This window comes from Scomber scombrus, chromosome 21 (genome assembly GCF_963691925.1).
Source record: "Scomber scombrus chromosome 21, fScoSco1.1, whole genome shotgun sequence".
Taxonomy (NCBI): domain Eukaryota; kingdom Metazoa; phylum Chordata; class Actinopteri; order Scombriformes; family Scombridae; genus Scomber; species Scomber scombrus.
In genome coordinates, this window is record NC_084990.1 from 9,191,398 (window position 1) to 9,215,576 (window position 24,179).

Genomic DNA, 24,179 nt, shown 5'->3' on the forward strand with positions numbered 1-24,179 from the left:
TGGTAGAAATGGTGGTGTCCATCACGTTTGATTGTGACCCTCAGAGGACATGAGCCTGTGGAAAACCTAAAAAGCAGAGCTAGCTGTATCAGTCTTTTTTTATTATAACTTACTGGTATATGCAGGAACATTTCATCATTGTCAATATACTGACAATTTTATGATTAGTTCGCATTGGGTCAAATTTCTGCACAAACCGTAACTGCTGTAAAAGATTTTGTCATATTTAGGCCAACCCAAGTCCTAGCATTTGTCAAGTAAACATGTGCACCCTCATAAACTTGTTGCTTCTTGTGCGTGCGCTCTGTTTGCAACAATTTATTATATGCCTCTTACTGTCAACTCTACATACCAGTTATAGCAGAAGATTATACACAGCAGAGGGCAGTGCAGGGTAAAAAGTGACAGTCTCATCATCAAGCAGGAGCAGCATGGAGCTTCCTGTATCCTAATGGATGAACTCATTTTTTCTACAGTTTGATAAATATTTTCATAGATTTGCACTGTATATAATGAAGTTTGTTTAGGTCTTAAAGTGAGCAGATTATGTAATAATACACATGCAGAAATATTCCTAAAAAAACAAATATATTAATCAGACAAGTAAGACACAGCATAGGATGTTTTGATATGATTTTTTTTTTTTTCAAATCCATAATCCATTCTTTACAATCACACCATCAATCAAATTCAAGCTTATTCTCAAGCAAACACACATCGGATCTGTTATAATACAACTCTGATAAGATTTAAAAAGATGGCACCATCACATGGGAAGGGAACATGATTAGGGAGGTGAGTGGTTTTTTTTTTTTCTTCCATAGGCAATTTAACAAAAATATTTCCTTTAATGAAGATAGACTCTTTTTTTCATATACTATAAGGATAGAATAAAATGTTTGTCTCTGAAAACTGAAGGTTTATGTTTGGAGAGTGCTATGTTGAAAGTGTTGCATAGTCGAGGAGACGTAGATGTAAGGGGGTCTTAGTTTAAAATGACACATAAGGAGTAAAAAGCTCTTTGTTTATTTCAGAGTGCAGATCTGGGTAAAAAATACTTTCTTTTTGAATACTTTTTAGGATTGTTTTGGCTCTAAACCCTCCACACAGTCAAACTCATTAAAACTAGTTAAAAAGCTTGTTTTTTTTGTGTGTGTGTGTTTTTTTTAGTTGTTTTTTAAATTTTTTTTTATAGATACAGCTTGACCTGCCACCTTGAAGCTCCTGTCCTGGGGGGGCATGTGAGTGTAAAATCCTGACTGCAAGCATTAGCAACTTATAGTCCGTCTTTGTGCAAAATGTAACTCAATAGAACAAGATCCACAGCAATCACATGTGATAATAATCTCCCAAGCAGGTTTATGAACGCGGAGGAAAAAGCTTATTCTTGTGTCTCTCACATCGCGGCCTTAAAAGTGCCGCTCCGTCCATCATTTAGAGTGAAATAACAAAATATCCTCTCGGCAGGCAAGCAAAGAACAAGCATAGCTTTAAAAAAATACTGTCTTTCTAGCTTATGGGCTGATTAAAGCTCCAATCCTAAAACCTGAAGAGCCCTAATCATTAAACCCAAGCTTCTCTCTTGCTTTTCCTCCACAAAAGACTTGGTTATCTTTAGAGATAGTGTTTATAGGAGCAGACTCCTCATAGGAATCCTTGTCCAACAGCTGTCAAATGCTGTTCATTCCGCATCGGCTGGATGAAAGCTGGAAAACGTTTCTGGTTGCAAAACAAGAAGGGGAATTCCCAACTTAGCAACTTAGCTTATAAAGTGTCTCGAGATACTGTGCCAAGCGTTTGTTTTTGTTGTTTTTTTGTTTGTTTAAAAAAAAACAGACATTAAAACAAATGAAGAAAGGGTTACACTACAGGAACCACACCCAGTCTCTCTGCTGCTGGTTCTAACTTTACAAGCTCCAGCCAGGGAGCAGAACTGCACTTTCTTCCCCCTCATCCACACATACATTCATTTGTCCCGTTGAGTCCACTGATCAATCAGCTGTCCATCCATGTGTTGAGAACATGTAAGAGTTCGCTCTTCTCCAAAGCCCAAAATCTCATCCCTAAGTCGTTCTCATTTTCCTCCTCAGTAGCTTCCGCAGTCTTCTGCTTTGCCCCAAAGTCTTTGTCCATCTCAAAATTATCGACATCTGCGATGCCGGCCGGGGTCACCGGAACTCATAGATGGCTGCGCTGTGCTCGGGAACGTGGGTGAGGTTTAGAGACTGGTACCTGTGGTGCAACAACATAGGGTAATAGAATATGTGTGTTAGAAGTGCACTGAATACAACAAGTCATCCTGCTATAAACTCAATGCAAGCAGGTACATGATGTATAGGAATGTTTGCACAATGTTCCATGAACACCATTTGCCATTTACTTTTCCTGTAAAAAAAAAAAAAAAAAATTTGGCAATGCGCCCATTGACGCATTTACTTATTCAAGTTGCTCATCGGGACAGGTGAGAACAATTTCAGGTGCTCATTTATAGTTTTATAATGATTTAAAATATTTCACATTTCTCTGTTTAAAGAGGGAAAGTTTCACTCATCTTAAATCTGAGTTTAAATTGTGCATTTACAGCATGAGCGTGATTTTTAACATCAGAGCTGCTTTGGAGGCCAATCATGGTCCAGTATGCAAGTTACACGCTATGTATGAAAACCCGAAAAGATTGGACTTTTAGAGACGTTTGAGAAGTAGAAGACATCTTGTGTCTAGCAGTTAAACATCATCCTGGATTTTTAAATCACAGAGGAGTGTTTTAATGAGCTAACCGGAGAAAACATATCACACATTATTTATTATTCAGAGTATTTTTAAATATCTTAAACCATGTCTGGAGGGGATCTTTAAAAATAATCCAAGAATGAAAGTGTTGACAAGCACGAAAAGATGGACGTTGACATCTAAAAGCCAACAGTTGCGTGAGGAATAGCATGAATTGAGAGCAAACCACAGCTTGGACTGATGCTCATTTTCATGTCATGTCTTCCTGTTTTATTTGCAGGGTTCACGGCAGAGATGCTAAACGGCAGCTACACTCAATCAACTACTCATAACGCTGCACCGAAGTTTTACAAGTTTTCACAATGCTGAGTGTCTTGAACTTTAGCACAGATTTCTGTACTGGTTGCCAAAAGCGCGCTGGACATTCAATGCTGCCAGCGTATGACATAAGTGCTTGCCGGATGGTTAATCATTTTCCACTTTTTGAAAAATGGCATAAACTTGAGGTATTCTGTGGTCGGAGAGGGTAACAAATCTGATTCCAAGTATTTGGTCGGAGGAAGGATTAAAAAAGAACAAACAAACAAAGGAATGAAATCTGAAGTTTTTTGGGAACAACAGCTGAACCATTATGTGCAGAGGGAGTTGAAAGAAATGCCAAAGAATGTCAAATAAAAATGAATACACTAAAGCAGGCACTGACTGGAAATTGTGTCTGTTCATTGCCTCCTCAGACTTTTTCCAGCCGCTTTGGGCTTTAATCCGGCAACATTTCAGCCTGCGAGCAAACAAACAAACAAACAAAACACATTGTTTTGTTGCGACGTGTTACCATTCAGAGCTCCTGTGATAGTAGTAGCCCTCAATTGTTGCTGTGGATTTCTGGAAGCAGATGTAGTAAAATCCAGCAAAGGAAGCTCCGCTGATGTCTTTGATTGTGTGGTCAGGGACCAGGAACTGCTCCTGAAGGGACAGACATGATGAACAGCAGTCCAAAGATGACAGTACAACATATCACCAATATTTCAAGAAACTGGGTAACACCTTACCTTCCACCTCATGAAAATATAGTCAGAGTTTTTCAGATCTTCATAGTCGAAATCATCTGAGTTGAATGTCTTTGCATACTGGTAGAAAGCCTGGAACTTGCCCTTGACACAGAAAGTAAAAAAGGATCATTTCACAATAAAGCAGCCACCTGTAGAACCCGTAGAGCCTGTGGTGAACTTGAGCAGGTGATGAAGCAACAAGTGTTCACCCTACCCAGTGTTTACGATCCACATCCTCGTCTGCGTCCCATTTCCGGGTGAGAAACGGCCTCTTTCTGCTGATGATCTCTCCGGCAAAGAACGTGGTCAGAGTTGGGTATTCCTGTGAGAGCGACCGCAACAGAGAAACAAACAGTGAGGATTTGTTTTGTTCGCTCTGGTGTGGCCAACGTGATACACGTTGTTTTGTCCCAGTCTACTCTTTGTATGTGGAAGAATGTCACACCCCAGTGGTAAGACGGTCAGTTCAATGTTCAGTGTTTGCAGAACAGGTGGACTGTTTGCATTGTAAAACATCAGTGTATAGTAGAAAGCTCTGAAAGTAGGGGAACACACTTATAAAGATACTTGCTGTTTTTTGTCCATCACTTCTCATATTGTGGGATTAGTATAATGCAAATTAGGATTTACACTTGTTTTGCAGAAAGATTGCATGTAAATAACACAATCATTATTTTTCACAGAAATGACTGATGTAAAGGAGAGCAGGGCTACATGTCAAGATTATTTCCATCATGGATTCATCTGCCAATCAGACAATATTGAAAATGGCCCGTTATAAATTCCCACAGTGACCTTTTCAGATATCTTGTTTTATCCATCCAACTGTCCAAAACCCATAGTTTCTTGCATGACAATGAAAGCAGCACACTTACTTAGCACACAATACTTTTTACTTTTAATGACTAAAACATTTATTGGATTATCTTAAACGTTACAAATTCATTTTCTGTCTATCAACTTATCGATATTGTGGTCATTCTAGCCAGTGTGTGTACATATCCGCATATTAAGAAACTGACATGTTATTGAGGCACACAGTCAAATGCATGCATGTGATTTAGAAAATATTTTCTGCCATGTTCTGTGAGCTTTGTGTTGCATGTCAGTGTGTATGGTAGGTTAAGTAGAGTTAAACACTGCATACACTACAATACTAACAATAAAACAAAAGCTCGACTATACAAGATTAACAGGACTCATATACAATGTGCAGTGAACAGACACAAAGATTTAATCATTTATGTTTATGGTTTAATACAGGGAAACACTTCTCACCTCTGTAAGTCCTTTTATTTTAAGGTAGCCACACAAGTAGGAATCTTCCATGGTGACATGCTTTAAAAAGAAACAAACAAACAGAGCAGGTTGACATTGGGTTCTGTATTAGCAGTATCATTGTGTCATATGATTTTATGAAGGGAAATATACATTTCTAATATCCTCTCAAACAAAACATGCAGGTTTGCGAAATAATTCATACAAATACACAAGCCAAACGAGCTCATTTGGGTAATAACACTGAATAAAAAGGTCTGCTTATGGTTTAAAGGGTTTGTTGTTGTACATTCCAGTAGCAGCCTCTGCTACATCCAGAGCTAGCCAGGCTAGTTACTCAACGACAGGCCAGAGCTCATTGATTTTGCAGCTGTCAATCATCAGATCGCCCGTTTGACAGATCAACAAACGCCCCTGACAGCTCGTCTTAACACTGAAGTATCTGCTTCTAAACCCCACCTGCAAAACAACTTCCACGTCATAAGAGTTCCCTTTGCTCTTCTGGTGGCCCCTGAACTTGGACCCGCTATATAGCAGCGACGTTACAACACCGGGCTGCTGAGTGTTGATCGGCGGCGGCGGGATAAGCGAGGCCGAGGATGCGAAGGCCGCGCCGCGGGAGTCGCGGAGGTATCCAGCGGGGACAGGCATGGCTCCCGCTTCGCTGGCTGGGCACCGACCGCGGTCAATGGCCGTCTGAGCAATGGACTCTGTCGGCGTCTACGAAGAGGCGGAAGGAAACTACAGAGGTCCTCCAACATCCAAATTCCTCCTGAATCCTCTGCAATTTAGTTTACTAGGCGCCGAGCTCCTAGGAAAGTAGAGTGGACTTCGACGCGGCGCTGTGGGCAGCAGCATCCGCCCCTCTCATTGGCTAACTGTGTTCACCTGGCAACGATCTCCAACGCTCATTGGCTCGACTGGCGGAAGGCTTGATGGGATTTTTGGGTGTAGTTTTTTTCCCTGTTGTGTAAGGGTGTGTTGAAGCATTTCTAAAACTACAATTCCCAACAGTGAGCATTACTCACTACGCAACCTGTCAAGCACAGAAGGTCACACGCGTGCTTTTAAACGTAGGAGCTGTTGTGTGAAACCTGAGAAAGAAATGTGTGACAGTAAGTAGAAATATAGCGACTTTAAGCAGTGCAGCACAAGATAATTCATGCTAATACGAAAAGCACCCACCCGTATAGAATGCTGCCTCTAATGAACTAAGGGAATACTGCAAGAAACATATAGCTTAGCCTGTCCACAATTCTTAGCTAGCTTTTCTTCAAAGCATCACTTTTCCATAACTGCCGCTATGTTTAGGAGTCTTGTTAGACTTCAGAGTCGGTTTGGAAATGCCCTTTCACTCTGTAAAGAGTGCCCAACAAGTCCGTTTTCTTTGAAATACTCCACAGCAACATCAGGTAAGACAGCTCACTTGTGTTGTAGCATTTGTTGTCTGTTTCTGACAACTGTTTCTGTGCAAGCGTTGACTGATATGATGTTTTTTGCTGTTTGCAGAAAGAAGGAAATTTTATCAAGATGTCAGTATATCCCAAGGCGAAGGTAAGAATTAATATTACTAGAAATAAAACTAGTAGTAGTAATAAAGCAGTTCTGTGATTGAGAATACATGGTTCATCTGTGATGTCAGGTAGTCACAATAATGTGTAACTAGCTGTCTTTCTTTGTAATTAACCCACATTTTATGTTTCTGATGTAGCAACAATGGCTTAATTTGTGTTATTCTTCCACCCAATAATTTCCCCCATTTTTAAATGTTTTCATTTAGGTGGTTTATATGAAATAAACCTAGACCAAAGGAAATTGAAAACTCCTGGAGGGAAGTTGTTCACAGTGCCAAATGAAGCCCTGGCCATTGCTGTGGCAACCGAGTGGGATGCTCAAAGAGACACACTCAAGTTTTACACTATGCACCTGGTACGGTTAAAGCAGAGTTTTTCTTCCAGTGTTTACCACAAAGTTTTATAGTGGAGGTGCCTGCCTTGCCTGAAATAAAGATAGTCTCCACTAACGTCAGAAGAGATTATTCAATTTTTATGAACTTTAATATTAGACTTATTAAGCATTAGGGAGAAGAAACAGTGATGCTCCACACACGGCAAAAGCCTTGTGTTTTATGAGACAGTCATAAAGTAACTACACTGATAACAAGATCTTACCACAATATGTTAACACATAACAATTTAACAATGAGGCCATGAGAGATTTCTGAAACAGTATAATGATATGTTATAATGTATTCTATACTACACAAGTAATGTTTAAAATATATCCTGTTCATATATATATATGAAATATTTATATTCAATAATGTAGAATAGTGTGCCATTTGTTGGATGACATGTTGGACCTAAAACCTTGATGAAGGGTCCAAAAAGGATACGAAACCCTGATTTATTATATGTGTGTGATTATAGAAAGAAATATTTGTTGTGCTAAGTATTTTTGTCTTAAGGTCACAATTTTCTCCAGTTTATGATAATAGGAAAGGGTTTTAAACTACGAATTGAGATGACTGACAAATTAATGTTGGTGCACTCTTCCTGCAGTCCACCCTGTGCAATACAGCTCTGGACAATCCCACTCAACGTAACAAGGACCAAATGATCAATGCTGCTCTGAAGTACCTGGAGACTGACACTGTCTGGTATGTTACTCATTGATCTTTATTCAGTATTTTTTTTTTTTTTTATATTAATGGCCTTTATCCATATATGTCCTTTTGAAAACAGGGCTTTATTCCTGCTATTCAGCAGTGACAATAATAATATATTCAGTGCTCTGTGCATCTTTGTATAGCCAGAGCTCATTTCCAGCAAAACACCTAATAATAATAATAATAATAATAAGAAGAATTAAAAGTGAATATAACCATTGTTAATTACAGTTAATGACTCAGATCAACAATATCCAACACAAAAGGATTGATTGATAATTCTTTTCTTGACTTTACTATTGCAGAAAAAAAAGCTCTTCTTCCTTTGAACAAATATGATGACTTAAAATTCACATGTTGTTAGTTGCAGATATTTTCTGGTATTTTCTTGTGTAAAGTCAGGTACTTGCAGTTGTTTCTAGAAATGTGAAAGATGTTGTTTGGTACAGTTACAGGGTAGATGATCCCTATGGTTTGGTTGAGCTACAGAAGAACGAGTGGGACCCGGTGCTGCACTGGATTGAAAACCGGTAACAGCTGCATTAGCTTTTGCCGTAAAATAGCATTAAAGCCCCCCAAATGGTAACACAGCACTTGTAAATTAAGCTACTGTACTAAGCTCTTTCTTAATTGTGTTTGTCTCCCACAACTTAATTTCAGATATAATGTCACTATTGGCTCCTCGTCCAATATTTTGGGTCCTGAGATCCCAGAGGCAACCAAAGACACCTTCCGGCAACACCTGAAGTCATACAATTTCTGGTCCATGACAGGTAAAACATTTGTAAACTCATCCCAAATGAGCATTTTTAACAATTGTTAAATTGTTAATTTGTTTGTTTAGGTTGTGTTGTAATTAACAACAAAAAATTAGGAAACAGACAGGAGAGTAGTAAGTGTAATAGCTGTGATGTTTAATCTTATAGCTTGGGTAAATAGCATTGTAATTGGCTATATGTAAGATACACAGTAATATGGTTTCTCCTGTGCAGGGCTCGAGTATGTGATCACCCAGCTGAAATCTGTTGTGCTGTCGTTTGGGATGATTGACAAACATCTGAGTGTGGAGCAGGCTGTGCTGCTCTCAAGACTGGAGGAGGAATACCAGGTAGGAGAGTGGCAGTATGGTTTTCCCATCAACTTTTTACATATTTGTCCAATGGAATGTCTTTTTTGAGACCTTGGTCAATATTATTAGTAGCATCTCTCCCATGTATGACACTGTTATTGTTACTTGTTGTTTCCCATCAATCCAAATATGTCTCATGCAAAAGGATTATTTGCCTTTTCAGTCAGGGTTTTAATTGTTTTAATGAAGAGCATAAAAAACATATTGGAAATGTTGTCTCTGTTATTCTGTCCCCCATCTGTATTTGTCAGGCATAAAGTTTGCTTTATTTGCTTTGGAGAAACAGCACCCTCTTCTGTTCTCATAGTATTTCCCATGAAATCTAATTCTGGCAGCACATAATCTACAATGCAGGGTGGAGGCTCACTGCTCTTCTGAGCCCCTGAGTCATTATAAATGACTTTAGATGTAATGTATTCCTTCACTGCTGCAGTGCCCTCACTGATGAACAACATGTTGGATCTGCTGCTCTTTCTGTGGACAGTCATAAGTAATTATCTGTTTATTCCTCTGATATGTTTTTTCTCTTTCACAGATTCAGAGCTGGGGAAACGTGGAGTGGGCTCATGACTACGACATGTATGAGCTGAGGGCACGGACTGCTGCTGGGGCTCTTTTCATACAGCTCTCATCTGAGAGTTCAACTGTCAAGCGTAAACTTCTGCAGGACTGAGAAGCTCAAACATAAAACTCTTAAAAGGCACGCAACAAATCTGCCCCCCAAACTGAGAACACCCTAAGCACCTCCAGTTTATCCGTGCTTCTTCTACATCCATCCACACAAACACAACACATCCTGTTTGTTCTATTTAGCAAATGACAGCTGCTCTGTCTGTGATCTGTTATAGAGTCATCTTACTCCCGTAAAACACATTGGCTGTCATTTTTGCAGTGTTAATATGCAGCAGCTGCCAAGTGTGACACCCCTCACTGAGTTTCCAGTCGGTTCTCAGTCATCCGTGACATTTTGGACACTGTGTATGGTTTCAAGAGAATGGTGACTAATGTTGTTTTGTGTTTGGTGGCGGAATGTTAATGCCATGCCTGCTTTCTCTGTCTGCGACATTTGAATATTGCAAAGTGAATATGCTATCCTATCAGCACACTGTCCACACCAACTGGGCTGTATGTGTGGTGTTTGGAAATGGTATACTGAATGTGAAAAAAAAATCACTCGCATTTGGTGGAACTATATACTGTATTTCATACTGCATCCTGTATTTAAGATTGTCATTTATTTTTCTGTGTAATTTGACATTTTTGTGTGGTAATTATTGAACAATTAAATTCTGCACAGATATAGTCATCAGTATCCTCCTAGTGGTCTTTTTTAATTTGCAAAGCTCAGTGTTCTGTTGCTTTTTTTAATAGTTGAAATAGATCATAGAAATGTACAGAATTGCATTATCTGACTCCTGATTATGTTTCTTTTCCACAAGTTGAACGCAAGATATGTCAGAAAAGTTTTTTGAGAATTAAAACACAAACATTCATAACATTTTACAGATGTATTTTATTATTAATTAACATACAGACATACACAGTCATAAAACATCAATTTGAGTTTTATTGTTGCAACCTTTGGAGCCTTTATTTACAATCGTCCAACTCTCATTGCGGGTGTTGCAGCTGTCCAATCACGCTAAAGGTCAGGATTTCTTGGCCAATCACATTGCTCTGTGGGCGGGACTTGCTGGACGTTTCCTCATGTATCATCATCATCATCCCAATTCCATGGACTGACTTGTTTGTTGTCGAGCAAGATGGAGTTCCTTTTGGGAAATCCTTACAGTACCCCAGTGGGGCATTGCATCGGTACGTAACTACACATTTTAAGAAAGGACACTGCGTGCAGATACTGTGTATATATGTCCTGAAAATGTATGTAATCCGTGCGGTGAGTCATTTACGGGCTAACGTCCCTGAACCATTAGCCGCCTAGCTAAGCAGGAGTTACGGTAACATCTGCTGTCATTGTGCTGGCGTTACCGCTAACACACCAAAATGTTGTTTTCTGTCATTTTCAATGCTCGGTTTAAGGGGGGCTATACGTAACTCAATTACGTATAGCTGAAAGGATGACTAACGTTAGCTTAGTTAGCTAGCCACCAGTCATCGTCTTCTTATTCACTCCAGTCGCTTGTGTTTTACTGAGACGTCTTCATATTATATATAATATATATTTTCTCAGCTATCTTACGTGTGTGTTTCAGAGAGAGCCACCGATGGCTCCCTGCAAAGCGAAGACTGGACCCTCAACATGGAAATATGTGACATCATCAATGAAACAGAGGATGGGTGAATATCCCTACAATGTTATTGATTAACTCTCTCTCATTGGTACTGGTTTGATCCTGCCTTCCTTGTTCCTGTGCTGTTTACATACAGCATTGATGCAGCATGCTTTACTTAGAAGTCATTCATTTCCCTCTTTTCTTCCCTATCTGTGTCATACTGAGAGAAGAAGCCCAGCTCGGGCTGTTTGAGGTGGATTTATGCAAGGCCTCCTTGCTTATCTCATTGCTCCACTTACCTTGTACTGTATGTTTAAGCTGGTGTGTGTGAAGTCCAGGTCTTGTTTGATTAGTAGGTTGTAAACTGCTGTAGGTGGGTCAAGTCTAGCACGCTGCACTGTCTGCACATAAGCAATCTATAAAAAGACTACTTGTCTCAGGGGGATGTAAGTAGTGTCACACCCATTCTGTTGAGGCTGCTTTGATCTGTCAAAAGTAGTCAAAGAATTCAAATGTTAATTATTACCATACCATACAATAGAAGTGTCAATGTCAATGCAGAGATTGTGAAAAGTCAGAGAATCATTAACAAAAAAAGGCTGCAACTGGTATTCAGGTTTTTATGTCCAAATGGCAATGCCACCCAAATGCTCCTCAAAGCCCTCAGTCATTAAGTTCTTGGCAATTGTGTTTGTTCTCCTTGAAAGTTCTTATCAGTCCATTTAAAAACTGTAAGCATGCTATGCTGTGCTGTGCATGAAACGTGTGCCTTTACTTGTGTGTGTCTGTGTGTGTGTGTGTGTGCAGGCCAAAAGATGCCATTAGAGCAGTGAAGAAGAGACTGAATGGCAACAGGAACTATAGAGAAGTGATGTTGGCTTTAACGGTGAGTTAAAGTGGGTGAAGAGGGCAAACATATGTTACATGTTACATCCATAAAGATGTTTTTTATATAGCTTAGTTCTCCTAATATCACAATCAGAGGAGTGAGTCACATTTGTCATAAAATATGTTTTGTTTTTTGTTTTTTCTCTCTCATGTAATGCAGTATTACTGCATGTAGAGTGAATCACTCAGGGACAACTCAGTCTGATGCTATCTCATAGTTTGTTTGTATGCATTTATAGAAAATATGTAATTCAAAACTCAACAAAAGCCTTAATAACATGACTGCAGCAGGATTTTGTGTTTTTTTCCCCAGGCATTTGCATAACCTCACATTACTTTCCTCTCTGCATCCATCAGGTCCTGGAGACTTGTGTGAAGAACTGTGGCCATCGCTTTCATTCTCTGGTGACCAGCAGGGACTTTGTTGATGGTGTACTTGTTAAAATTATCTCTCCTAAAAACAACCCACCTACAATCGTTCAAGATAAAGTACTCGCCCTGATTCAGGTAAGATAACAATACATCTGCAGGCCCCTGAAGTTTGTTGTTAGAGCAGTCAGTGTGTGATATGAACATTACTGAATCTTTAGATACTCCTTTTAGTGTACTATACAACAATGCTTTTACCCCTGTGTGAGAAACGTGGTGTTTTTGATTGAGTCATTTAGTGAAAGAGGCGCAGTGAGCTTTGCAGCATAGGTGTTTATTACAGCATTTGTGGCTGTGCAGCAGTCCAGGAGGTGACCTATCATCCCCAGGCAAAGCCTCAGGTAAAGTACAGTGTCTCCAGGGCTTGAGTCGAGTGCAGCTCTCGTTACCTGCCGCAGCTCAGGTAACCCTGCAAGGCTCATGTGGGCTGCTCTTATTTCCACCAGGGGAACCACGTGACCACTGCTCCAGCATGGGTCCAGGAGAGAGAGAGAGAGAGAGAGAGAGAGAGAGAGAGAGAGAGAAAGAGAGGCATAGCTGTGAGGGAGAAGGGAGAATATAATAGTTTCTTGTTTGTCCGGTCATTAGACAAACAAGTTTGCGACAGTGAGGTCAGCATGGAAAATTGTGTGGGAAAACGTATCAAGCAACACTCCCTTCTCACAACAGCTAGAGTGGGATGCTTAATACCCAGTTTGGCAACAGACTGCGGTTGTTTTGTGCAGTTTCCTAACCACCAGTTTCATGAATCAGGGTTTTTTTGTGAATAAAACCCAGAATCTCTTCACATTCAACTCACACATGAAGTAATGCTGCCATGTCATTAAAGTCCCAGGTTTTAATGTGTATACTTAGATACATACTATGTATTCTAATCAAGTTGTTGCTATCCTCGGCTCAAACATTGGCTTGATGTTGTTTTCAGACACACTTAAACCAAAATGATGCTGTTTTTGTGGCCGAGGAGAACACTTTTGGATCAAGAGCCCAAGTTAGCCTCAAAGTCTGTGTGCACTTGTTTTTTTCAAAAGTGTGTCATGTGTTTGAGCTGCTATAGTGGCTCAGTCTAGCTTTAGCCTTCCCATTGCTGTGAGAGACAAGCCAAGAGCTTTGTGGTATTCAAGGCAAACAAACAGAAATGATCAGAGAACGGCGCTCTTTTTACTATTCTGGCATCCTTCCTTTTGTTTGCTGTGTCAGCCCTCCCTTTACCCTTTTTTTTTCTCCACTCTCTCCCTCTCTTTTGTTTAACCCTTTTCTTGCTGTCCCTTCTCCAAGGCGTGGGCTGATGCATTCAGGAGCAGCCCGGACCTCACAGGTGTGGTCCAAATCTATGAGGAGCTCAAGAGGAAAGGCATTGAGTTCCCCATGTCAGAGTTGGAGACCCTCTCGCCTATACACACACCTCAGCGGGTAGGGGGTCATCATATTTAAGTGTCTATGTAAAAAAACAAAACAAACATAGTGTGACTAGCTTGCAGGCTGATTTGTCACTTTCTGGTCTGTCTCTGCTGCTTCTAGTCGGCAACTGCTCCAGAGGGAGACTCCGCCCTACAAAAATACACCACCACCACTACCCAGCCGGCACCACAGGCTGTCCTGCCAGCCTACACCGCTCCTCAGGTCCCCAACATTCATGCCTCCGGATCCATCAATCCTACACCCGATCAGGTACAATCTTACTCCCATTAAGACGCTTAAGCGAAACAGCAGGATTCAAATATACACACAACCTGTAGCAACCTGAAGTTCCTTTTTTAGAAAACGACCGACTTCAGCATTTTCAGGTTTCTTCTCTGGTGCCGTGCCAGTCAGACTGATGTTTTGTGCACCTGTACAAACAAACCTAAGAAAATGATTACACTTTAGAGTTTGAATATGCTGCTGCACGTATGAGCAGTGCAACGTCAGCGTCAAGCCACAGTAGCTGAAGTATCCCCTTCATCAACAGAAGCTATCATGTTTCAGATATGCTCATGTTAAAGAATTCTAATCGGATGTTATTAGTATTTTTCATTCCATTGAATTGTCAGTGTTAAGGTTGGGTCAGGTTAGCCTCTACTGCCATTCGAAGTGGCTATGAACACCTTTTAGGGAACTTCTTCAAATTTGGCACAAACATCCAGTTGGATTCAAGGATGAACTGATTAGATTTTCGGAGGTTGCTGTGACCTCGCATCCCTCCCGTTCTCACGTGAACACCATATCTCAGGAACGCCTGGAAGGAATTTTAACCAGACGTCAACTTGGACTCAAGGATGAACTGATTAAATTTGGTGTACTTCTAGTTTTCTTTTTTGTTCTTACTTCTGTTTGCATACTAGCTCATTTTTATGCACTCTCAATCGCAACACGCAGTATGTTGTTACGTGTGTCAACTCAAATCCAATAGTAGCTTATTGTATTGTACGTTTCTTCTAGAAATTCATGGATATGTATTTTTTCATCAGGCGGTGGCCAGGTTTAGTTGAGTCAGTTAGTGGAAGGCCATGTCTCCCCCTACTAATGCAATTATCCTTGTTGTGGATCCATCTCCTGAGCAATACTGTTGGCTGCAATTAGATTATATTCTTCACCAGCTGCCCTTATAATAGACTAACTGTTGATTCATCTCCCTGTTGTCCAGATTTGTCGGCTGCGCAGTGAGTTGGACATTGTGCGTGGAAACACTAAGGTGATGTCAGAGATGTTGACCGAGATGGTTCCAGGACAGGAGGACGCTTCAGACTATGAGTTACTACAGGCAAGGAACCACTCTGGTTTAAGTGTGTGTGTGTGTGTGACATACACAACATATATTTAAAAAAAAAAAACTATGAGGACAAAAGTAACCTGAGAGCACTACGCATATACATGTTTTTATTAACTGTGTGCATGTGTGTGTGTTTTAGGAGCTGAATAGGACTTGCAGAGCCATGCAGCAGAGGATAATGGAGCTCATCTCCTGCGTTTCTAATGAGGCAGTGACCGAGGAGCTGCTGCATGTCAACGACGACCTCAATAACATCTTCTTACGCTACGAAAGGTCAAAACACACTGACAAATAAACTCATCTTTAGGAGGGGAAAACATACACACATTCAAATTCTTTTTTTTTTTATGAATGTTTGCACAAATTTGGTTAGATAAACTAAAGAGTGTTTTTGCTCTACCGTGTCGTCCTCTCTTTGCCTCAGGTATGAGAGGTTTAGGTCTGGAAGGTCTACAGCTCAGAGCGTCAACAATGGGGTGAGTCAGCAGTTAGTTCCTCAGGTAGCGAAACACCCAATGTTTACATCACACTGTAAAATCCTTGGATTACCTGTCTGAACCTGAGCTTCTCTTCAGCACACCTTCCACGGTGTTTTGTGCTCACGTTTTCTCATTATTTGATGTCGGTGTCAGTAGTGTGGCCTTGCATGTTGCATAACTAGTCGGGCTTAACAATGTCTTTCAATAGCTGTGATCTCTCTGTGATCTGTCAATGATTTACCTGGTTTTCATGCTTAATTAAATGGAAATCCAGCAAAGAAACACACTGCCATCATAAAAATGCAAAGCAAACATTCTTTTTTCTTTTTTTTTTGTCATTCATCTCACACGGTGACACAAATTCATTCTTCTTCAATACAATCAGAACAGGCCTGTTGCATTGAAGTCATGTCCAGTAGGGGGAAACATTGACTATGACAACACAAAAGTCAATGGAAAACACAAAAGCCTTTTCCATTTTGGGAAGTGCTGGAATTGAGCTGATTGTATTCATAGATGGACTTGTGTTGTGTATGCCAGAATGAGATACAATCACCAGTCCAGTCACAGCTTTGGAAAGAGCTAAGTGGCGTGCTCTGAAAGAGTGCCTTAGTAGTCATCAGCTAGAAGAGCAGACAAGCATTGCTGGAAGCTTTTCCATCAGTCCATATTTACTTCTATAATCCCACTTTGACTGTTCATATAACAGATGTCCCCTCGCTGTTTTCTGTTTGTCTTTCTTCATTCTAAAGTCCATCAATGCCTTGCAATGATTCAAACCGATCTGTCAATAACAAAAATAAAGATTTAAAAATGTCCACAACAACTTTTATCAGCAGCTACACTCTCGGTTTCATTTACGTCACGCTTGCAGCTGCTTAGAAAGCCTTCATAGCATTCATGCCTTTCATCAGTTTCCTGTTGTTTCCGTTAATTAACTATGTATATTTTCACATTTTCTTAAATAAACCCACTTTTTTTTTTTTATAAAACAAGATTAAAATCTAATGAAGAATCAGATGAAAAGCATGAATCTGTTGGAACATTTTTACTTCTTTGTTGGGTTTTTATATTAATTGGGCATGGTGTGTCTCCCATAGTTACCATGCCATGACATTGAGTCCCTGCACAGGCATGTTAATGGTATTCACTGTCTCTTCCTTTCTGTTCTTTTCTGTTTCTGTGGCTAGCTGAGACAGGCAAGTATGAAAATATTACCAGCCTCTGTAACTGACCAGTATGACCCGGTGATGTATTCTGACCCCAAAGCGACTGTCGAAACATGGCTAAATAATATGGGCTGTGCCTCCTCCAGTATCTTTCACCCCATATGGCATGTTTTGATTATGCAGCCCCCCTCCCCCAAATGGCCAATGACACGATGAATCTGGAGGTAGACTGACAGTGATGTAACCTTACCGTGGCACTAAAGTGAATGTGTCCCAAGAATCACAGTCATGTTGTTTTTGCATCATCTCAAACAGTCAGGGTTTGGGATTTGCTAAATCTAGATGGAGAAATTCCTCCAGAGCCAAAAGATTCAATCTCCCCCCCACCTTCCCTGCTGTATTTTTACCTTCTTAAGGGGATTTGTTTTTTTATCTGTATGAATCGTCGGCCCTCGAGGGCACATCTGTGGTAACTGACAACGCTACCAAGAAGTTTCTCCATTTTTCTAAAAGTGAATACGTAATGTGGAACCTTTGGACCCCCTTAAGAAACAGTTTTTCCAAAAAGTTGCATTATTTGCTTCTATCCACAATCACAGACATTTTCATGCTTTCCTGAAGCTAACCAACAAGTTTGTCACTCTTAATACACAACATGTCTTTATTTCTTTTATTCAAACCACCTGTTTTGTGTTGTTTTTTTAGTTTTTTAGTATTTTTTTCTAAATACAGTCAAGTAATTATATACTGTATAACCCTGCCTCTCCTTAGCCGTCCCACAAAAGGATTAGCTTTGCTGCTCATGAGCCACAAACCCTACTGTATATCCCTCTGTCAGCTCCTACATGACAGGAGAGCTATAATTGGGTATCTCATCACTCCTTCTCCACCAGGTCCTGAGTGAGGCTACAGAGGACAACCTCATAGACCTCGGCCCAGGCTCCCCTGCGGTGGTCAGCAACATGCACAACGCAGCTCCAACCAACTTGTACTCCAACGTCACAGCCCCCGCAGTGAGGCCCTCCTCTCCAGCCACCTTGGCCTCCCGCCTGGCCGTACTTGGTATGCGTCTCCTATGTCAGATATGAGCCAAGTGTTGTGCCACTCTTGAGTATTCACAACAATGCTGCATGGCAACTTCATCAAGTGTGTTGTATTTCCTCCAGACGTGGGTGCAGACAGTGTGAGCAGTACTTTGAGCTCTTTGCCCAGCTGTAAGCCTCCACCTGCACAGGATGACTTTGATGTGTTCGCCCAAACCAGGACCGGAGTTGTGTCTGAACCACAGAAGACGTAAGCAGGAAGTGACCAATACTGGATTTCTGGGGCCGAGTTAAAAAAAAAAAAGTACCAAAACTGATTATATTGGTCAATAATCTTATAGATATATAAGAATATATACATAAATGCACATTCTTTGCAATGATCACATGTGGTTAAACCTTATATAAAATGACATGGGTGCAGTAAAACAGTAATCTTTTAACTATACATTAAAAAAAAACATATAACAAAAAAACATACATGTTTATATTAAACTAATTATAATGATTAAGAAAAGCAACAAGAAAAGGATCAAATATACATAAAATGCAGCCCATATAACTAAAAATAAAGCAGCTGACTAATATATTGATCAGGCTCTGGACCTTAGGATGCTTAAGCCTTCTTTTTTTCATTCTATACCATATTGTTATTGTTTTAATGAAGGAAAATAAAACCCTCTTTAATTTTGATGGTTTTCTAACATCTCATTCTTACATCTTGTTTCAGCAGTACAGCAGAGGACGGCAATACTGCTGGTAGCCTTCCTCCCACTCTGGATGTCCCACAGCCAGCTGCAGGAGCGGTGAGTCTCCACAACACAGGCTTTTATGTCCAGTGTGGGCTATAATATTGAGTCTGTGTTGTCACTCAGAACATTTTGAGAGTGTGTGTGTGTGTGTGTGTGTGTGTGTGCGTGCTGTGCAAGCGGACTGTACCATGAAGCAGATATTTACTCACATGCTTTGACTTGTGCTGCCGGATGCTACTAATCTTGAATAGAGGAAACAAGTTGAAAATCAGATGATTTTTGCTAAGAAGTGAGCCTGGAGGCTACATTTCCAGCACAGTTAGTGCTTCTGCTTGATGTTTCAAGTGTTTTTAGTTGCTTAACCGTTATTGGCTTCTTTTCATGCATTACTAACAGGACTGGAATAGATTTTTGTCTCATCAGCTGCAGTGAGTGTGGCTTTATCATAACCATATTCTACACAGCTTACTACACTGAACTGTCATGCAGGTAGAGAAACAAACGCTAGCAAGCTGCCGTCCACTTAATAAAAACCCCACCCCCCCAATATGCTTGTTGTCAGTGGGCTGTGAGACTCAGCGGTCAATTTAACGAAGCTTAACTCTTAACTAGTTTCTGCTTGATGAAGCAATTTCCTGCTTTTTGCTGTCAGATATGATGACATATCTTATCTTCACCAGCATCACACAGCAGCATGGCGTTATGTGTTAAATGTGTTAAGTGTGACTTGAGGGTTCTCCTCTACAACCTTGTCTCAGTCATCTGTACGTGTGATGTGCCACATCATTCCAACACATTGATTTGCCTTCTCATTTCAGTTATTTATTTGCTTTCTTAACTTGCATTTGAGTTCACACTTAAGTTCACTGAAGTCATATTTTCTGTTGTGTTTGGGGCTTGGTTTTTTTTTTTTTTGTTATTTGTGGCTTTGCTGCCGGCGGTCTCGATGTTGCCCCCTAGGGTGTCGGAGGCCAGTCCTCTGTCATGGATGACATAGAGGAGTGGCTGTGTACTGATGTGGTGAGCCCATCATGATTTTTTATTTCTGCCTGCAGTTCTTCCTTTCTCCTTCCCTTTCCACTCTGTTTTATCCCTTTTTATTAAAATGGTGTTTCAAACCAGAAAGTAACATTTATTTCTCTCACCTCATGTTTCTTCACTCTTTGATCAATCACGTCTTATTATCTTAGTTTAATCTAAGGTTACTAACAGTGTGTTGTGGGGACAAACTGACTTACAGTATTATGATAACATTTTGTAAAAATGAGCATGAGGTTTTGAATGCGGACATGAGTATAGACACAATATAATGTGTCCATAATCAGCTTGAGGACGTGACTGTATCCTTCCGTCAGCTCTGGCAAACAAGAGATTCTTCTAGTTTTAGCTTAGTTCAATTTTATTATATTTTTGAGCTCTATACTTATATACGGAAATACTTTGCATGATTTACAGTTTAAGAACTCCTTAATTTATCTAATACTGGCCCTTTATGCAGCACCTCAGTTCAGCCTCTGTCTAAAACAGGCCGTTTTAGCTCCTATCACTTAAAGGCCTCCCTTCTTTTTCGTTGTTTACTCAAAATGTCAACATCTCCAATACATCCGTACGTGTTTGAGCCAAACTCTGATCTGAAATATACAAGTGGACAATGTGAACAACCTGTTGAACAACGTTTGCGACTCTCAGGGTGCATTTTTAAATACCTTCACCTTAAGTTTTAGAACTTTTACCATATTTAACGTCTGACATTATTATAGAATTACAGAATGTCACAAAAAATCATGTTACTTCCCCTTTAACGTAGAATCCAATACTCTAATTTTAAGTTAAGTCTTAGTAAATGTATCTTGATTTGGTATACATCATGTCTTATAAAGCATTACATCAGTTCATGCTCATTTTACACAAACGTGTGACACTGTGTTGGATTATTGGAGTGGTGATGTATATCTGCTTTAGTTGGGAGATACCTGGTGTATTATTAACTGCACAGTTAAGGGTGAGCAGTATTAACAGGCAAGTGGCTCCTTGTTATATAATTATACCTGACTGGTGAGTACACAGTGCGGCTGTGGGTGGTTTGCACAGGAATTAGTAGTGAATTTGGTTTGCGGTGGTTTGCAGTCCATTACATTTTGCGGAGTCGACTCCCCAGATGTGAAATGTTGTCTTTCTTCTTTAACAGAAAGGAGATGAAGGCGAGGAAGGCGTGACAAGTGAAGGTAAGATGACTTAAAGGTTCTCTGTGGTGTTTTTGGCCACTAGTAGCGTAACTGTACATAAACATCACTGTTGTTTGTTTACAAGAGAATTCCTTACCTTACCTTAATTCCCCTTTCAATACTTCCTTTTTTCTTGTTACATATTTACCACCTGTCCTCTCAAATTCACATTCCCTTCCCCTCCTTTTTGTTTTTCTCGTTCCACCCAGAGTTCGACAAGTTCCTCGAGGAGAGAGCCAAAGCCGCAGAGATGGCCCCCAGCCTACCGTCGCCCCCCAGTGGCGACCCGGTTGCGGCGCAGGAAACCCCAAACCGCAAAAAGCCAGACCGACCGGAGGACGCTCTGTTCGCCATGTAGACCTTCCACCTTTGACCCTCCGACCCCCCAGCCGAAGACCCGACCAGCTGAGCAGCATCACACCCGAGGACAGACTGACCTGACACAAAAAACACATCCACCCTCCGCTCTGATTGCTCCATCACAACGCTATTCAGTTACACTACAGAGATTTGTACATGCTGTCCTTTGTAAAAAAAAAGAAAAAAGAAAAAAAGGGAATCATTCATGTTCTCCGTTAACTTCTCGCTAGACAAAAGGGAAAACCTGACAAATGGTCTATTTTGATACGCCACCGAACGATGGACCCCTCCCCCCTCACCTCCCTCCCACATGATGACCAGTGTCAGAGACAATGAGGCCGCCTGCTTGTTCCCTCTTCTTTGCGTGTGAAGAAATGTCCCTCAGCCTGTTGTGGACTGCAGAGCTTCATGTTGCAGCTAATCCTGATAATACGATGTAGAGTTTTATAAAAGAGGCGCCCCGCTGATCATGTCAGAAATAGGATATATACATTTCTAATCCAAGCCCTCAAAGCATGCATTAACACCACCAACCTTGATTATTTAAGTTTTTACTTTTAAAGAAGCCCTAACAGATGCATTTACGGTTGCTATTGCAGAATTGCTAATTATAGGCAGAACGAGCAAACCTACAAGGATATTTGTTTTCGGTGTTTTGTATCGGTCCCTTTGCAAGTCAGTCTAAATTGAATTGTAAATCTGTAAATGACAAATGTCAAGCTGTGTGTATATTTAAGCTACGTATGTATGAAAGAGATGTTGATTTAATGGAGATTTGTTTTGAAAAAGGGGTTTTTGGAACGGGCTCATGTTCCCAGCTGCTTTGACGATAGGGATGTACCTCACTGCGTTCTGCTTCCTCACGAGAAAAAAGGGACAATAAGCATCTTGATTATTGACAAAAACTCACTTTTAAAAAGAAGAAGAAGGGAATTTAGTTTTTATCGTCGGCGTAATTGCACACACACTAATAACCGTATACTCAAATCTGCATTCTCACGCTGTAGATTCCTCTTTCACAAACTCAACTGCAGATCTTTGATGATAAGTTGATCACAGTGAATTTTCCTGAGATTATTTTGATGAGATTTTATTCGCCTAAAGCTGCTGCAGTCGGTCTTAACTCCTTCTGCTGAACTATACTGTCTAATTATTGTTGTTTGTGTGATCATCTTTATGCTGAAGATAGATACAAATATATTTTTGTGTCATTGAATGAGTTGGCAGGGAGCCAGAGGTAGCTGAAGAGACATGCTGTCATCAGTCAGTGACTGTAGGATTTTTAACTCATGTTTGAGTAGCTCGTGCCGTACCTTTTCAGTTTAGCGGACCAAGTTTTTTCTTTTATTTTGGATGCGGATGGAGGAAAAAAAAACTTAGAATGTGTACAGACCGGATAATTGAATTGTTTGTACGTAATCCGGCCCTATCTTTACATCCAGGGACATGATGAGAATTCAATATCACACTACGAAAGCTGTTTGCACATGATATTTTTTTCCTGTTTTTTTTTTTTGTGCAGCTCTCCTTTATTTCTCGATGCTGACACCTTGGAAGGCCTGACCTTTCAGTACGACATTTGTTTTTCCCGAAACGAGCTCGCCAACGCAGACACAGCGCTTACAAATGAGACATTTCACTATTTGACAGTAATAAATGCAACATGTTACACAATCACGACAAGCTACAAACAAGCGTGCACTTTGACAGTTTCAACTTGTACTGTAAAGGACGAACACTTAACCAGCTGTAATTAATGAGATGTTTGGAAATATTTAGAAATAATTTATTCAGTGCTATTCTTTTCTTTTCTTTTTTTTTGTTCTCTTTCTTCAGATCAGTATTTTAAATTGTTTTATTGTAAGGAAAGTGGGAAAACAATGAGAAATTGTCATAAAGGTGTGTGTTTTAAGTGTGTTTCTGTTTTATACATTACTGCTGGTTAATGTACCTTATTTGTTATGTTTATTGGTTTTGTGGATATATAAGGGCAGATCACTGACTGTGAGAAACAGATGAACTGTAGCTCTAAGAGAATCACACCATTAATCTCATGAAGGATACATATTTTTTTTAATAAATCCCTCATAAGTTTATGGACTGACTAGCACATGACAAAACAGACATTATCTTACTTTCTGACACTTTTTTCGACAAAGCATCAACATTGCACATTTGAAGGGAAACGTCATTTCTCCTTCTGTTTCCTTGTTTTTAGTGTTCGACGTGAGTGCGTGTGAGTGTGTCAGCTGTTGCGTAACGGAATCGTTTTATCTCTCCGTCTATTAAAAAAAGAAAGAAGAAGAAGATGTGCATTTTAAAGAACCCATGTTGTCACTCTCACTCTTTGATACCGCCCAGCATCAGCCTGGTTCGTTTCAGCGTGAGCTCTCGTCAGCGATTCTGTAACTGTATCTCAGCACACTGGAGAGTCGTCTCAGAGCTGTTTTGCAGAGGAACAGTGCGTTTCTTTGTGTGTCACTGGATTATATGAAAAGAGATGCTGATAAGGGAGGCTGTGCTGTGTGATCCCTACTCTCTCCTGAGTTGCCTCATCCCTCATTTCTCTTTGTGTTGTTTGACTTCTGCATGAACTCTTAATAAAACATTGGCAGTGTGTGATCCGCATCCTGTGTTTTTGTTTCTTTTTTAAATTCATATTATTATTATTATTATTGGTAATTTGCTTTTAGGAATCAAACCTCTCTCCTTGCCACACCATCCATGTTCAGATGGTAATAAGCTGAAGCTGACCTGTAGTAAACCCTCTCTATTTACCTTGCCAACCACCCTCCACCGCTCCCTCCGCCTCCCTCTGGAGGCCCGTGGGCCCCACACCAGGGGCTTCCCTATTGGTTGTCTGGAATCGCCTCATCCCACAACATGGCCCCTCACATTCAGACCCAGTCACTGGAGCGTTTTCCCGGTCAAAAAGAAAGAGGGGTGTGTCGGATTATAGCAGACTGGAACACACTAGTGTACAGGATCCACGTT

At 40.4% G+C, this 24,179-nt stretch overlaps 3 protein-coding genes across 6 annotated transcripts; 2 read left to right on the forward strand and 1 right to left on the reverse strand.

The window, feature by feature from the left end:
• Nucleotides 1-633: 633 nt before the first annotated feature.
• Nucleotides 634-6,078, reverse strand: LOC134003219 (glucose-induced degradation protein 4 homolog). Its single transcript, XM_062442351.1, has 6 exons — nt 5,517-6,078; nt 5,058-5,117; nt 3,994-4,101; nt 3,780-3,881; nt 3,563-3,693; nt 634-2,232 (listed from the first exon to the last, which is right to left on the reverse strand). The coding sequence occupies exons 1-6, from the start codon at nt 5,706-5,708 to the stop codon at nt 2,169-2,171; spliced, it is 657 nt and encodes a 218-aa protein (XP_062298335.1). The 5' UTR covers nt 5,709-6,078; the 3' UTR covers nt 634-2,168.
• Nucleotides 6,079-6,092: 14 nt separating this feature from the next.
• On the forward strand, nt 6,093-10,163 carry atpaf2 (ATP synthase mitochondrial F1 complex assembly factor 2). Its single transcript, XM_062442350.1, has 8 exons — nt 6,093-6,469; nt 6,567-6,611; nt 6,838-6,986; nt 7,619-7,716; nt 8,175-8,255; nt 8,386-8,498; nt 8,718-8,833; nt 9,390-10,163. Exons 1-8 carry the CDS (start codon nt 6,361-6,363, stop codon nt 9,525-9,527), a joined length of 849 nt encoding a protein of 282 aa, XP_062298334.1. The 5' UTR covers nt 6,093-6,360; the 3' UTR covers nt 9,528-10,163.
• A 437-nt stretch (nt 10,164-10,600) lies between these two features.
• tom1l2 (target of myb1 like 2 membrane trafficking protein) lies at nt 10,601-23,813 on the forward strand. 4 transcript variants are annotated; one of them, XM_062442115.1, is made up of 15 exons: nt 10,601-10,669; nt 11,068-11,152; nt 11,896-11,974; nt 12,334-12,483; nt 13,684-13,818; nt 13,927-14,076; nt 15,032-15,148; nt 15,297-15,430; nt 15,582-15,633; nt 17,699-17,867; nt 17,972-18,098; nt 18,579-18,654; nt 19,561-19,620; nt 20,789-20,825; nt 21,035-23,813. In XM_062442115.1, exons 1-15 carry the CDS (start codon nt 10,618-10,620, stop codon nt 21,181-21,183), a joined length of 1,572 nt encoding a protein of 523 aa, XP_062298099.1. In that variant the 5' UTR covers nt 10,601-10,617; the 3' UTR covers nt 21,184-23,813. The 4 variants fall into 4 exon arrangements, with proteins under 4 accessions (XP_062298099.1, XP_062298100.1, XP_062298101.1 ...); XM_062442116.1 differs by having other exon boundaries at nt 18,582-18,654; XM_062442117.1 differs by lacking the exon at nt 19,561-19,620.
• Nucleotides 23,814-24,179: the final 366 nt, after the last annotated feature.